Source organism: Mesocricetus auratus, unplaced genomic scaffold, assembly GCF_017639785.1.
Source record: "Mesocricetus auratus isolate SY011 unplaced genomic scaffold, BCM_Maur_2.0 Super-Scaffold_100020, whole genome shotgun sequence".
In the NCBI taxonomy this organism is placed as follows: domain Eukaryota; kingdom Metazoa; phylum Chordata; class Mammalia; order Rodentia; family Cricetidae; genus Mesocricetus; species Mesocricetus auratus.
In genome coordinates, this window is record NW_024429201.1 from 5,249,559 (window position 1) to 5,262,107 (window position 12,549).

General features: G+C 41.2%; 1 protein-coding gene across 2 annotated transcripts in view; it reads left to right on the forward strand.

Annotated features, from left to right (window-relative positions):
* The first annotated feature begins 1,487 nt into the window (after positions 1-1,487).
* The window catches only part of Ndufs4 (NADH:ubiquinone oxidoreductase subunit S4), a 93,798-nt gene continuing 82,736 nt past the window's right edge, over positions 1,488-12,549 (forward strand). For both annotated transcript variants that reach the window (XM_021234509.2, XM_005082769.4), the window contains exon 1: positions 1,488-1,640. In XM_021234509.2, the coding sequence (XP_021090168.1) occupies positions 1,540-1,640 (101 nt within the window). In that variant the 5' untranslated portion in view covers positions 1,488-1,539. The remainder of the gene's footprint in view (positions 1,641-12,549) is intronic.

Below are 12,549 nucleotides of genomic sequence, written 5' to 3' on the forward strand. Positions count from 1 at the left end.
AATGAATGCAAACATCCCTGCGAAAGGGGACAAGGGGACAGTGGTTGGCATCAGAGTACTACTAGGAAAGGCAGGAAGGTAGTCAAATTCTGGATATATTTGAAAGACTGAGGCAAAGAGAGAAATTAAGAACCACCCTAAGAGACCTGGCTAGAGAGCATAGTGGTAAAAGTACTTGCCACCAAGCCTGTGACATGAATTGGAATCCTACAAGCTGGGTCCTCTGACCTCCACAAGTATTTCACGACACATGTTTGCATGCATACACATATCAATAAGTACATTTAAAAAGAATCATCCCAAGTAGTATGAATAGCTGAGTCAAGGTTATATCATTATAAAAACATTTTTCAGGCAATCTGCTAAGCTCTTACAAAATTAATGTCCCTCATCAGTGTTGGGGTATCATTTGAGAAATGATGTTGACAACATTCAGTGGAGGAAAAGCTGTACTCACACTTGGGAGACTGAAGATTGTAAGTTGATGTTTAATCTGGACAACACAATGAGAGGTCCTGTCTCTTACAAGAAACAAAGAGATGAGGAATGCAGTTCACTGACAAACTGCACACTTGCCCTTGGCTGGACCATCAGTCTTGGAAGAAAAAAAAAAAAGGTTTGTTGAAGTACTGAGGAGCCAGATAAGGTTAGCTAGGACTCATGGCAGTTAAACCTGGCTATTGTCTGTAATATTAGCTTATTGTTCCTTTCGACAGTGATTGGAATGGGATGGACGACAAATGGAAGGGATGATGGAAATAAGGAGAGTAATCAGGATAGCTTTGCCTCTTTTCTTCGCTTGCATCAGAGCTTCAGTGACAACCCTCCATAGAGACCCTCTTCCTTTAGCCTCAAACCAAAGATTTACCAGAAACCAAAGGCTTTCAGGAGTGCACCACCGGCCCTGGGCTACCTACATGCTAGGCAAGCTCTCTACCAACTGAGCTCCGTCCCCAGGCCCCACCAGATTTCATGTAAATCCATATGTTCTTCCTCTTCTTCTTTCATCTTTGGCGAGGCCAGATTTTAGTGTGGAAAATATGATTATTATAACTACAGACCATCAAACCGAGTGCAGCCTGTTCTGAAAGCGCGCACACAGAATCTGGCAACACTTTGGGAAAGTACTACTTTAGTTTCTCAAAGACTCAAGGAGCCCTCCGGCTCTTCCAGTGGGCTCAGACTCAGATATTCTGAGTTCTTTGAAAAATTATGAGTTACAGGTGTTTACATTTTTGAAGCATTTTCATTCGGGCTTCTCAGCCTCCGTCTAAATAACGGACCCTACTAACAAGGATTACTTTTTATCGAGGCAACATTTACACTCACTGAACCTTTTTATTTATTTATTTTTCTTTCATCCATTTTCCCCTTTCATTCTTCCAACGAGACCTTTTAACGCTTTTGTAAACCCTAACATCAAAAGGAAAACAAACACTACATGACTCTGTTTCACTGCAGCCACAGGGCCTTGAGAACGAAGGAAGTGAGTCCCTAGCGGGGATCCGTCCTCCCGTCCTGGCGTTTGCCCGCAGGAAGATGGCGGCGGTCTCAATGTCAGTGGCGGCGCTGAGACAGGCGTTGTTGGGGACAAGGGCAGTGGCTGCAGCGGCCGTTTCCGTCTCTAGAGTTCCATCCAGGTAACATAATCATCAGCCTTGTCGGGCTCTTTATTCAGGATTCTTAGGTCGCGGCACTTTGGCGGAGACCGGGCCGACCGGGCCTCGGAGAGCGCGTCCCCGGCTGACCCTGCCTCGGGATGCGGGGACGAACTCGGGGCTCCGGCCTGGCGCCCGCGGGGTCTCGGGCTCTCGGGAGCTCTGGGTCTGCAGCCGCGGGAGAGGGTCAAGGAGCTGTGAACAGGCTCTTGGTTCCCGAGAAGGGGAGGAGTCTGGCCGACTTCTCTCCCAATGCCCTACGTCCTTTCCGTTGTCACCTGTGTGCCCCCTGCAGCCCTGGCTGGAAGACTAAACGCCCTGCTTTCCTTTCCCCGGCTTTAGCTAATGCCCATTGAGCTTCCAGACAGAAAGGTTGTTCGAGTCATCGTTCTGCATGCGAGGAAAACTTCTTAGGACTTCAGGGCTAATAATAGTATTTGTTGGAAGGTGGTAGCATACCTATTTTCTGTCGGTGGGAGGATTGGACCCCCGCCCCGTCCCGGCCCCGGGCTGTGCGCTTCTCAGCCAGCAAGGTGGTTTTTATTTTTATTTATTTATTTTGTTTGTTTGAGACAGGATCACACTGTGTAGCCCTTGCTGGCCTGGAGCTCACATCCGCCTGCCAGCAAGATGTTTTTTTAAAAAAGGTGATGGTAGTTGCTGTCAGTTTCCTCATCTACATTTTCACTAACCGTTACAGTAGTTGAGGGATTGTTATTTTGTTACCTTGTATCATTTTTTTTTTTGTGATGACACCCCACCCCGGCTCCCAAAGCATTACCTGATTTTACAATATTTTTCTGTCTTCCTGAGTTTATTAATAGCACTTGTATACACATAATAAGGTTTTAATCTACGAGATACCATGTTTGTCACTTCCTTCACAGTGTGCTCCTGTAAAGCATGGCCTTGTGTTGTCTGTCAGCTGCATGCTGTGGAGACTACACTACATGTTCACACTGAAGATGGAAGACCATGTCTCGGGTGGGAAGAATGTAGTTTTAAAAAAAGGAAAAGTTGCAGGGTGGTGGTGGCGAACGCCTTCCTTTAGTGCCGACACTGGGAAGGCAGAGGCAGTTGGATCTCTATGAGTTCCAGGCCAGCCTGATCTACAAAGACAATTCCAGGATGGCCAGGGCTACATAGAGACCCTGTCTCACACAAAACCAAACCATTAAATTATTTTTTAAAAACGGAAACAGGGCCTATCAAAATGTGTGTTAATTTAGTGTTAAACTAAACACAAAGGGAATACAGAGTTAAAATGAGCTGAGTAGAACTTTTGAAGGTACATGTTATTACAGTTTTAAGAAGTGATTTTGAGGGAAAGAAGAGGTTGCCAGTAGTAAGGTCAGGGGATTTGCGGTTTTGGGGACTGAGGATGTAGCTGAGTTGGTAGAGGGCCTAGCATTCATGAGGTACTGGGTTCAGTCTTTAGCACCAAATAAAACCATTCTTGGGCATATGAACTGTAATCCTATTGCTCCAGAGTTGCAAAAACGGGTGCAGGGAGGCTGTTTTGTGGGCAGTAGCAGAACAGTACATATGTAATATATAGTCACTGGAAAATAAGAGTAATATTGGTGGAAAGTAAAAGATAAATTTGTACTTAAGTGTTTTACATATGAGGAGCTTAAGAAATACCAACTTGTTCTCTAAGATCAAAGGCTCCAGTGGTTAAAGCTAACACGCTGGTGATCTACTTTAGTTCTTTTCCACTTAAATGTTATAGGGTTAATTTACATACCCAAATTCTAATGCACTCAAAATAGGACTAGAACTGAAAACAAATATAAGGGACCATTAGTGTGTTTCTCAGCAATTATGCTAGTTTAAATTAAGACAATACTGGACTTTACAAACTGATAGCTATTACTACACATCTAAATTTAACAGTTCTGCTTTGTAAATATGTTGTTAGAGATTTGAAAATAGCTTATATAAGTCATATAAGATGACCTTTGTTTCATAGTCTAAAAAATTTAAAACCCAGGGAAAATTATTTTGACTTCACACTATTTTATTTATTTATTTAAAGATATTATGACATGCGTCTGACTTGACAATTGCAGTTCCCCTTCTTTGTTTATATGGAAACTTCTTACAATATGTGTTGAGAATAATGCTTTGAAAAGATTGAGAAGAAAGTTCCAACCATCTGGAACATTTAATGTAAATTTCTTTTTTGGCAGTCCTTAAAGAAATTACAGTGGCATAATAGTGCTAGTGTGTTGAATGAAGTGAGGGAGAGTGGAACCAGTAAGGAAAGTGGTGAGAGAGGAGTGGGGTACCTACTACATTAACATTTGGATTATCAGTAAGGAAAGTGGTGAGAGAGGAGTAGGGTACCTACTACATTAACATTTGGATTATCAGTAAGGAAAGTGGTGAGAGAGGAGTAGGGTACCTACTACATTAACATTTGGATTATCAGTAAGGAAAGTGGTGAGAGAGGAGTGGGGTACCTACTACATTAACATTTGGATTATCAGTAAGGAAAGTGGTGAGAGAGGAGTAGGGGTACCTACTACATTAACATTTGGATTATCAGTAAGGAAAGTGGTGAGAGAGGAGTGGGGTTACCTACTACATTAACATTTGGATTATCAGTAAGGAAAGTGGTGAGAGAGGAGTGGGGTTACCTACTCCATTAACATTTGGATTATCAGTAAGGACAGTGGTGAGAGAGGAGTGGGGTTACCTACTCCATTAACATTTGGATTATCAGTAAGGACAGTGGTGAGAGAGGAGTAGGGTACCTACTACATTAACATTTGGATTATCAGTAAGGAAAGTGGTGGGAGAGGAGTGGGGTTACCTACTACATTAACATTTGGATTATCAGTAAGGAAAGTGGTGAGAGAGGAGTGGGGTACCTACTCCATTAACATTTGGATTATCAGTAAGGAAAGTGGTGAGAGAGGGGTGGGGTTACCTACTCCATTAACATTTGGATTATCAGTAAGGACAGTGGTGAGAGAGGAGTGGGTTACCTACTACATTAACATTTGGATTATCAGTAAGGAAAGTGGTGAGAGAGGAGTGGGTTACCTACTCCATTAACATTTGGGTTATCAGTAAGGAAAGTGGTGGGAGAGGAGTGGGTACCTACTCCATTAACATTTGGATTATCAGTAAGGAAAGTGGTGAGAGAGGAGTGGGTTACCTACTACATTAACATTTGGATTATCAGTAAGGAAAGTGGTGAGAGAGGAGTGGGTTACCTACTCCATTAACATTTGGATTATCAGTAAGGACAGTGGTGAGAGAGGAGTGGGTTACCTACTCCATTAACATTTGGATTATCAGTAAGGACAGTGGTGGGAGAGGAGTGGGTTACCTACTCCATTAACATTTGGATTATCAGTAAGGAAAGTGGTGAGAGAGGAGTGGGTTACCTACTCCATTAACATTTGGATTATCAGTAAGGACAGTGGTGAGAGAGGAGTGGGTTACCTACTCCATTAACATTTGGATTATCAGTAAGGATAGTGGTGAGAGAGGAGTGGGGTTACCTACTCCATTAACATTTGGATTATCAGTAAGGACAGTGGTGAGAGAGGAGTGGGTTACCTACTCCATTAACATTTGGATTATCAGTAAGGACAGTGGTGAGAGAGGAGTGGGGTACCTACTCCATTAACATTTGGATTATCAGTAAGGAAAGTGGTGAGAGAGGAGTGGGGTACCTACTACATTAACATTTGGATTATCAGTAAGGAAAGTGGTGAGAGAGGAGTGGGGGTACCTACTCCATTAACATTTGGATTATCAGTAAGGAAAGTGGTGAGAGAGGAGTGGGGTACCTACTCCATTAACATTTGGATTATCAGTAAGGACAGTGGTGAGAGAGGAGTGGGGTACCTACTCCATTAACATTTGGATTATCAGTAAGGACAGTGGTGAGAGAGGAGTGGGTTACCTACTCCATTAACATTTGGATTATCAGTAAGGAAAGTGGTGAGAGAGGAGTGGGTTACCTACTCCATTAACATTTGGGTTATCAGTAAGGAAAGTGGTGAGAGAGGAGTGGGTTACCTACTCCATTAACATTTGGATTATCAGTAAGGAAAGTGGTGAGAGAGGAGTGGGGTACCTACTCCATTAACATTTGGATTATCAGTAAGGAAAGTGGTGAGAGAGGAGTGGGTTACCTACTCCATTAACATTTGGATTATCAGTAAGGACAGTGGTGAGAGAAGAGTGGGTTACCTACTCCATTAACATTTGGATTATCAGTAAGGAAAGTGGTGAGAGAGGAATGGGTTACCTACTCCATTAACATTTGGATTATCAGTAAGGAAAGTGGTGAGAGAGGAGTGGGTTACCTACTACATTAACATTTGGATTATCAGTAAGGAAAGTGGTGAGAGAGGAGTGGGTTACCTACTCCATTAACATTTGGATTATCAGTAAGGAAAGTGGTGAGAGAGGAGTGGGGTACCTACTCCATTAACATTTGGATTATCAGTAAGGACAGTGGTGAGAGAGGAGTGGGGTACCTACTCCATTAACATTTGGATTATCAGTAAGGACAGTGGTGAGAGAGGAGTGGGGTTACCTACTCCATTAACATTTGGATTATCAGTAAGGACAGTGGTGAGAGAGGAGTGGGGGTACCTACTCCATTAACATTTGGATTATCAGTAAGGAAAGTGGTGAGAGAGGAGTGGGTTACCTACTACATTAACATTTGGATTATCAGTAAGGAAAGTGGTGAGAGAGGAGTGGGGTACCTACTCCTTTAACATTTGGAATATCAGTAAGGACAGTGGTGAGAGAGGAGTGGGGTTACCTACTCCATTAACATTTGGATTATCAGTAAGGACAGTGGTGAGAGAGGAGTGGGGTACCTACTCCATTAACATTTGGATTATCAGTAAGGACAGTGGTGAGAGAGGAGTGGGGTTACCTACTACATTAACATTTGGATTATCAGTAAGGAAAGTGGTGAGAGAGGAGTGGGTTACCTACTACATTAACATTTGGATTATCAGTAAGGACAGTGGTGAGAGAGGAGTGGGGTTACCTACTACATTAACATTTGGATTATCAGTAAGGACAGTGGTGAGAGAGGAGTGAGGTTACCTACTCCATTAACATTTGGGTTCAGTTGGTAAAGTTAAAGCAAAGAAAACGCCAGCAAACAAAAAGAGAAACCACAGACATGTACTCTGACAGGAGAGAGAGGAAGTAGCTTGTGTTCTCGAGTGAGCTTCCATTTCCTTGTCTGAAGAGGGTGAAAGCATCATCAGTCACCTTACCCTTACTGTCTCTAAGTACCATAAGGGGTTTTCCAGTGCAAATTATACCTATGTAAGGTATGAATCTGTCAGTAGATAAGTTGCTTTTCTCTTTCATAATAGGGACTTAAGATAATTGCTATAATGTTAAGATTTATTCATTTTAACATGATCATGTATGTTTATATCACCTACTCTCATGTATCCTCTCAAATTTAGACTAGAGCTTGTGCTTATCTAAAACATAGCTCTGAGGATAGCAGATCCCTAGAACGTGTTAGTCTCTGATGAAGACTAGGCTTAGGAGACCTTAGTGAAGTCTGTTTTGTGCTCCCAATCTCTGACTTTATTTTGTGGCTTCCTTTCTCACTGTGAAGTTAAACCTGCAGAGACCCTCAGTCATGGGAAAGAAAACTTTAAATTTGTATTTGAGATTGTAGGTTGGCTTCTCCTTGATTAAATATTTTTGCTTGCTTTATTTTTTTATGTGTGTATATTAATGTGGGAAAGCAGGTCTTAAGCTACATCAAGTGCTGGGCAGAGGTGCCACATGTTTTTTAATCCCAGCACTTGGAAGACAGAGGTGGGCAGATCTCTGAGTTCGAGGCCAGCTTGGTCTACAGAATGAGTTCCAGGACAGCCAGGGCCATATAGAGAAACCTTGTCTTGAAAAACAGAAAACAGGCAAACAACAACAAAAGAGACATTTTAGTGAGAGCCAGGTAGGCACTAGCCCACATAAGTGTGAATTAAAACATATCTACAATATATATTCTTTTACATTATTTGCAGTGGTTTGAGTTTAGGATATTCACATTGAACTCTGTTAGTTTCTGTATTGAAATTGTTTTATGAATGGATTTGTGCTTAACACATTATGACAAGTACCCTGGCTTCTTTTTCATTCAAAAACTTAAAAACAGCAAGTGGAATGAGTGATTTGAGAAAGGTGCTTCTGGGAACACAAGGGCTCCTTGGGAATGAGAGCAACTGACTTCACATGAAGCTTTTAATGAGGCATAATGGGAAAAGATGGAGACTCTTGGTTCCTGAGTAACGTCTGCTAGAATATGTTTAGAAATGAGGTAAATATAGAATTCAGACAGAACATAGTTTGTTCAAATGGAGAAGCGTCTAAGATTTGTCATCCCTTTTATCATTTTTGTAGTATTTATTCTGAACATAATTTTTCTAACTTAGTGATCAGCCCTTGTCATGGACTTCCCTTACATTGTGTCTTGTGTTTTCTCAGCAACCCTGTGAATTAGGATGCTGTTCTTGTTTTGAAATTGAGTCAGTATGTTGACTTTTGTAGTGAGTATTATTTCTGGTAACAGTAAATTAAAATTTCAATGTCTTCAGTTTTTTCTTTTAGCAAGGTATATTCTTTATTTGAAAAACTGTCTATCTGATACTCTTGTCTTTTACTTCGCTATTACATCTCTACAGTGGGAGGGATGAATATTTTGGACTTTGAAAGAAAATAATGTTCTTCCTGAATTTAGTATAAGAGATTTTATAGGTGACTTCATTTTACTTTTCTATCCCCACTTTGAGACAGTATCACTTGGCCAGATTAGCATGAAACTCAGTAGCTGTGGATGACCTTGGACTCCTGATCTTCAAGACTCCTCTCCCAGGTGCTGAGAGTCCAAATATGTGCTACCATATCCTGCCCTTCTTTTTATACTATTCATAAAAATACATATGATGCATGTATTAAATGTGGTATCCTGAACATATTTTTTTCTTATGAACTTCAGTGATCATTGGAAAAACTGTATTCTGCTTTTTAAACTATTGAGTATGCCAGCTATGCCTTCTGAGCTCTTAAGTCTGTTTTTGTTTGTTGTTTTGTTTTTCTGATTCTTCATTGATTAGCCTGCTTCCCCTTTTGTTTTAGTCTCAATAGAAGATCGTAAAATGGATGAGAGAGAGAGAGAGAGAGAGAGAGAGAGAGAGAGAGAGAGAGAGAGAGAGAGAGAGAGAGAGAGAGAGAGAGAGAGAGAGAGGAGACAGGAGAGAGGAGACAGGAGAGAGGAGAGAGAGGAGAGAGAGAGAGAGAGGAGAGAGAGGAGAGAGAGGAGAGAGAGGAGAGAGACCAGGACAGTTTTATTAACACAGAGAGAAAAACAACAGGACAGGCAAGCTATAAATCCCGACAGCTGTTAGGAACAAGAAAAGAGAAAAGAGAGAAAGCTGTGATGTTTGTAAGCAGCCACATGGTGAAGAAGGGAGAGTGAGAAAGAGTGGGAATTCCCAGGGCATCAGGGAAAACATGGCCAGGCCTTGGTAAGTATCTGAAAGAAAAAGAGGGGAAGGAAAAGCAGACAGGCCAGGTGTCAGCATCATGACGTGATCCCTGATGTACAGAAGCGTTCTAAGTAGCTATACCGAGGGCCCGGCTTCTGGGGAAGGTAAATACGGTTTCTCCTTCAGTAGCATGGTTCTATGTGGATCAACTTTCCTGAGAGGTGGTGCTCTCTTGGCCACATGTAATTGACTGGCTGAGCCGTATTCACTTAAAAATTATGTATTTTTCATTTAAGTGTATGAGTGCTTTGCTGGCATGTATGTCTGTGTACCACATGCTCACCTGGTGTCTGCGGAGGTCAGAAGGGAACCTTGGGTCTAATGGATCTGATTTTGCAGTTGGCTGTGAGCTAGCAGGTGGGTGCTTGGACCTGAACCGAGATCTGCAAGAAGCAGCTAGTGCTCTTAACCGCTGAGCCATCTTTCTAGCTCCTCGTTTTAATTCTTAAGGGAGGAAACAATAGTATGTAAAGTTTGAATCTTGAAGCAGATCAGAATGTCAGTCTTACCTAAGGGCCAGAGTAGAGTTCACTGTTTTGACTGGGAGAAAATAGCTTTCTCTTGATAGTCCTTAACAGAGCTCTGCTGTTCATCCTTAGTGGTCTCCGGAACTACTTTAACACTATTCCGACTTGTTCCCAGAAAGGATTCATGTCAGGACCAAGTTTCCATTACACCTTCATGTATAGCCTTCAGGCTGGAGTGCTCACTTAGGAAAAAGAAAACCTGACTTTCCCGGCCTGAAAACCCAAGATGCTCATTCTGAATGAGAATGAATTGCTTACTTTGTGGGTTCTTGTCCTGCATCTGCTTAAGCAATTTCTAACCAACCTTCATCATTTTTACCCCCCCTCTCTCCTTAAGTATGGCTGAATACCAAATAACTTAGCCTATTAGAATTTTGTGTGAGATTCTTAGATTTAATGAAGCCACGATGATGGCTTAAATTTAATGTTATTAAAATCTTGGGCTAGTGAGTTGGGTCAGTGGGTTAAATTGCTTACTGTGTGTGGCCCGAGTTCTATACCCAGGAACTACATGGTAGAAGAAAAGAAACAATTCCTGTAAGTTGTCCTCTGACATACACACACATGCACATAGACATACACAGAAGAATAAATAAGTATAAAAGATTGAAATCTTGAACTCTTTAATGTTGACAGGATATTGTAGTTAATACCAGAGTTCTTACAGCTTTTCTTGTAATTGCATTGTCTGAGGATCCTAAAAGAATCTGAATTGCATATTAGCCACAGTTTTGTTGCAGCTGCTTTCATCTAAATATTTGAGTATTTTTGTAAATATTCTGTGCTTTTCTCCTTTAGGTAACAACAAGGGAACAATTCTGAATTCTGGTTTCAAGTTCTTTCTGTCTGCTGAGTATTTTGATAGTTAAATGCAGCCTTAAGTTCTTTAGGATTAGTTAGCCAAATATAATCTTTTTCCTTGCCTGCACTTACTAGATTTACAATAAAAAATAGGATTGCTGGGCACTGGTGACGCATGCCTTTAATTCTAGTGTTCCGGAGGCAGAGGCAGGCGGATCTCTGTGAGTTCGATCGAGGCCAGCCTGGTCTACAGAGCGAGTTCCAGGACAAAACAATACAGAGAAGAAACCCCATTTCATTAAAAAAAAAATGATTTAGCATTTTTGTTTTTAGATGTCAGCTGTCCATCAAAGTCACTTGTTATTTGCATCCGTGGCATTCATGTTCTTTGGCCACAACTGATTGGTTCAGTACATTTAGGGTTAGCTTTGTAGACTCTAATGGGGAACTCGGGCTGAAAACTCCTGCCTTTTTGTTTTCCTCTCTAGGCAGTTTTGATTATCGTCAAAGACTTCAAAAATATGGCTGTCTTTGGGAGAGGAATAAGGGAAATTTCCAGACATAAGAAAACTTCAGTTTTTGCATTTTTCACTCATATACTAATCAGAGGCAGGGGTGAGGGATGGGTTAGAAGCAGAGAAGGCATTTTGGTAATCTTGGAGAAAGCAGGCCATGTTACTCCTCTCTAGAGACGCTTGTTCTTCATTTTGGAAGGGCTCAGGTTTAATATAGCACAGCTGTTGAACTCTGCCCTTCAGAGTTTTAAGAAGAAAGTGTCTTATCCTTTATAATGGGAATGTGCTTTTTAGGGAGGTGGTCTTTGGCTGACATAGTTTTTAAGGAAGTTCCTTGCTTTTCTAGAGTTCCTTTGTTTCAGTGATCTCTTAGAATTGTTTCAGCTGAGCGGAGTGCAGATCTTACTGCTTTTGTAGTATGTTGTACTGTGTCCTTAACAAAGCCAGGTGAAGAATCTTTCTTGCTGTTTTCTAGGTCTCAAAAATACATTCTTTCCTTTATTTGGCCACTTCATATAAGTAAAAGGTCCTTGCTTGACAAAAGATCCTGTTCTAGATGACTGTCAAGCAAGCCATATGCCTCTCCTAAGAATGTCACTCTGTCTTGATGAGCTTTAAAGTGAATGCAGATGTTTTGACTCTTTTGAGGACCACTGCTCTTATGGGAAGAGTGCTTCTTTTTCAAGGAATTTCTTCATTGTACTTAAAGATGAAATTTATACCTTTTGTTTTAATCGTTTGAAATTCATTTTAATATCCTTATTACACATCAGTTTTTGAGAAATAAAATATACCTCATTTTACCTAATTGATTAAGGTCTTGTATTTATTGAGCCTTTAAAAATATGAAACTTAAAGTACTTTGTAGTAATTACTTTTGGGTAGTGAAAAGTGTTAGTTTTTAATTGAAAGAATGGCATCTACCTTCATAGGTTAACTTCAGAAGTATAGTTCCTAGATTTTTGTCATACTTGAGCTGGAAGAAGATTCTTTTGTTGTCAATTCCTTCTCTTTATTCAGTGTAAGGATCTCTGGAACTTCTGCTGATGATCTGAGTTTCTGGAGGCTCCAGAAAAGTTTTCTTCACTGTGACAAAATGCCCTCCAGAAATACCAAGGGGGGAGTTGAATGGTTTTAGTTCATGATGTGCTTTCTCTATTTCCATGGACCTATGATGAGAGAGAATATCATAGCAGCAGAAGGGTGTGGCATGGCACTGTTGCTCACCTCATAGCAGGCAGGCTCACAGACTGGAAGGGGCCCTAGCTAGATCCAGTCCCTGAGGGTATCTGCCTCTTCCAGCTACACCCTACCTCCCTAGTTACCAGTACTTTCCCAAATAGCGCCATTAGCTGGAAACCAAGCCCTCAAGACATTAGGGGTGTGGGAGACATTTCATATTCAAATCACAACACACACACACTGTTCTTTTATACTCATTGATAAGTGATATTTCTCTTTGTGCTCTACAGAGTAAGCCTTTCCCCTGCCT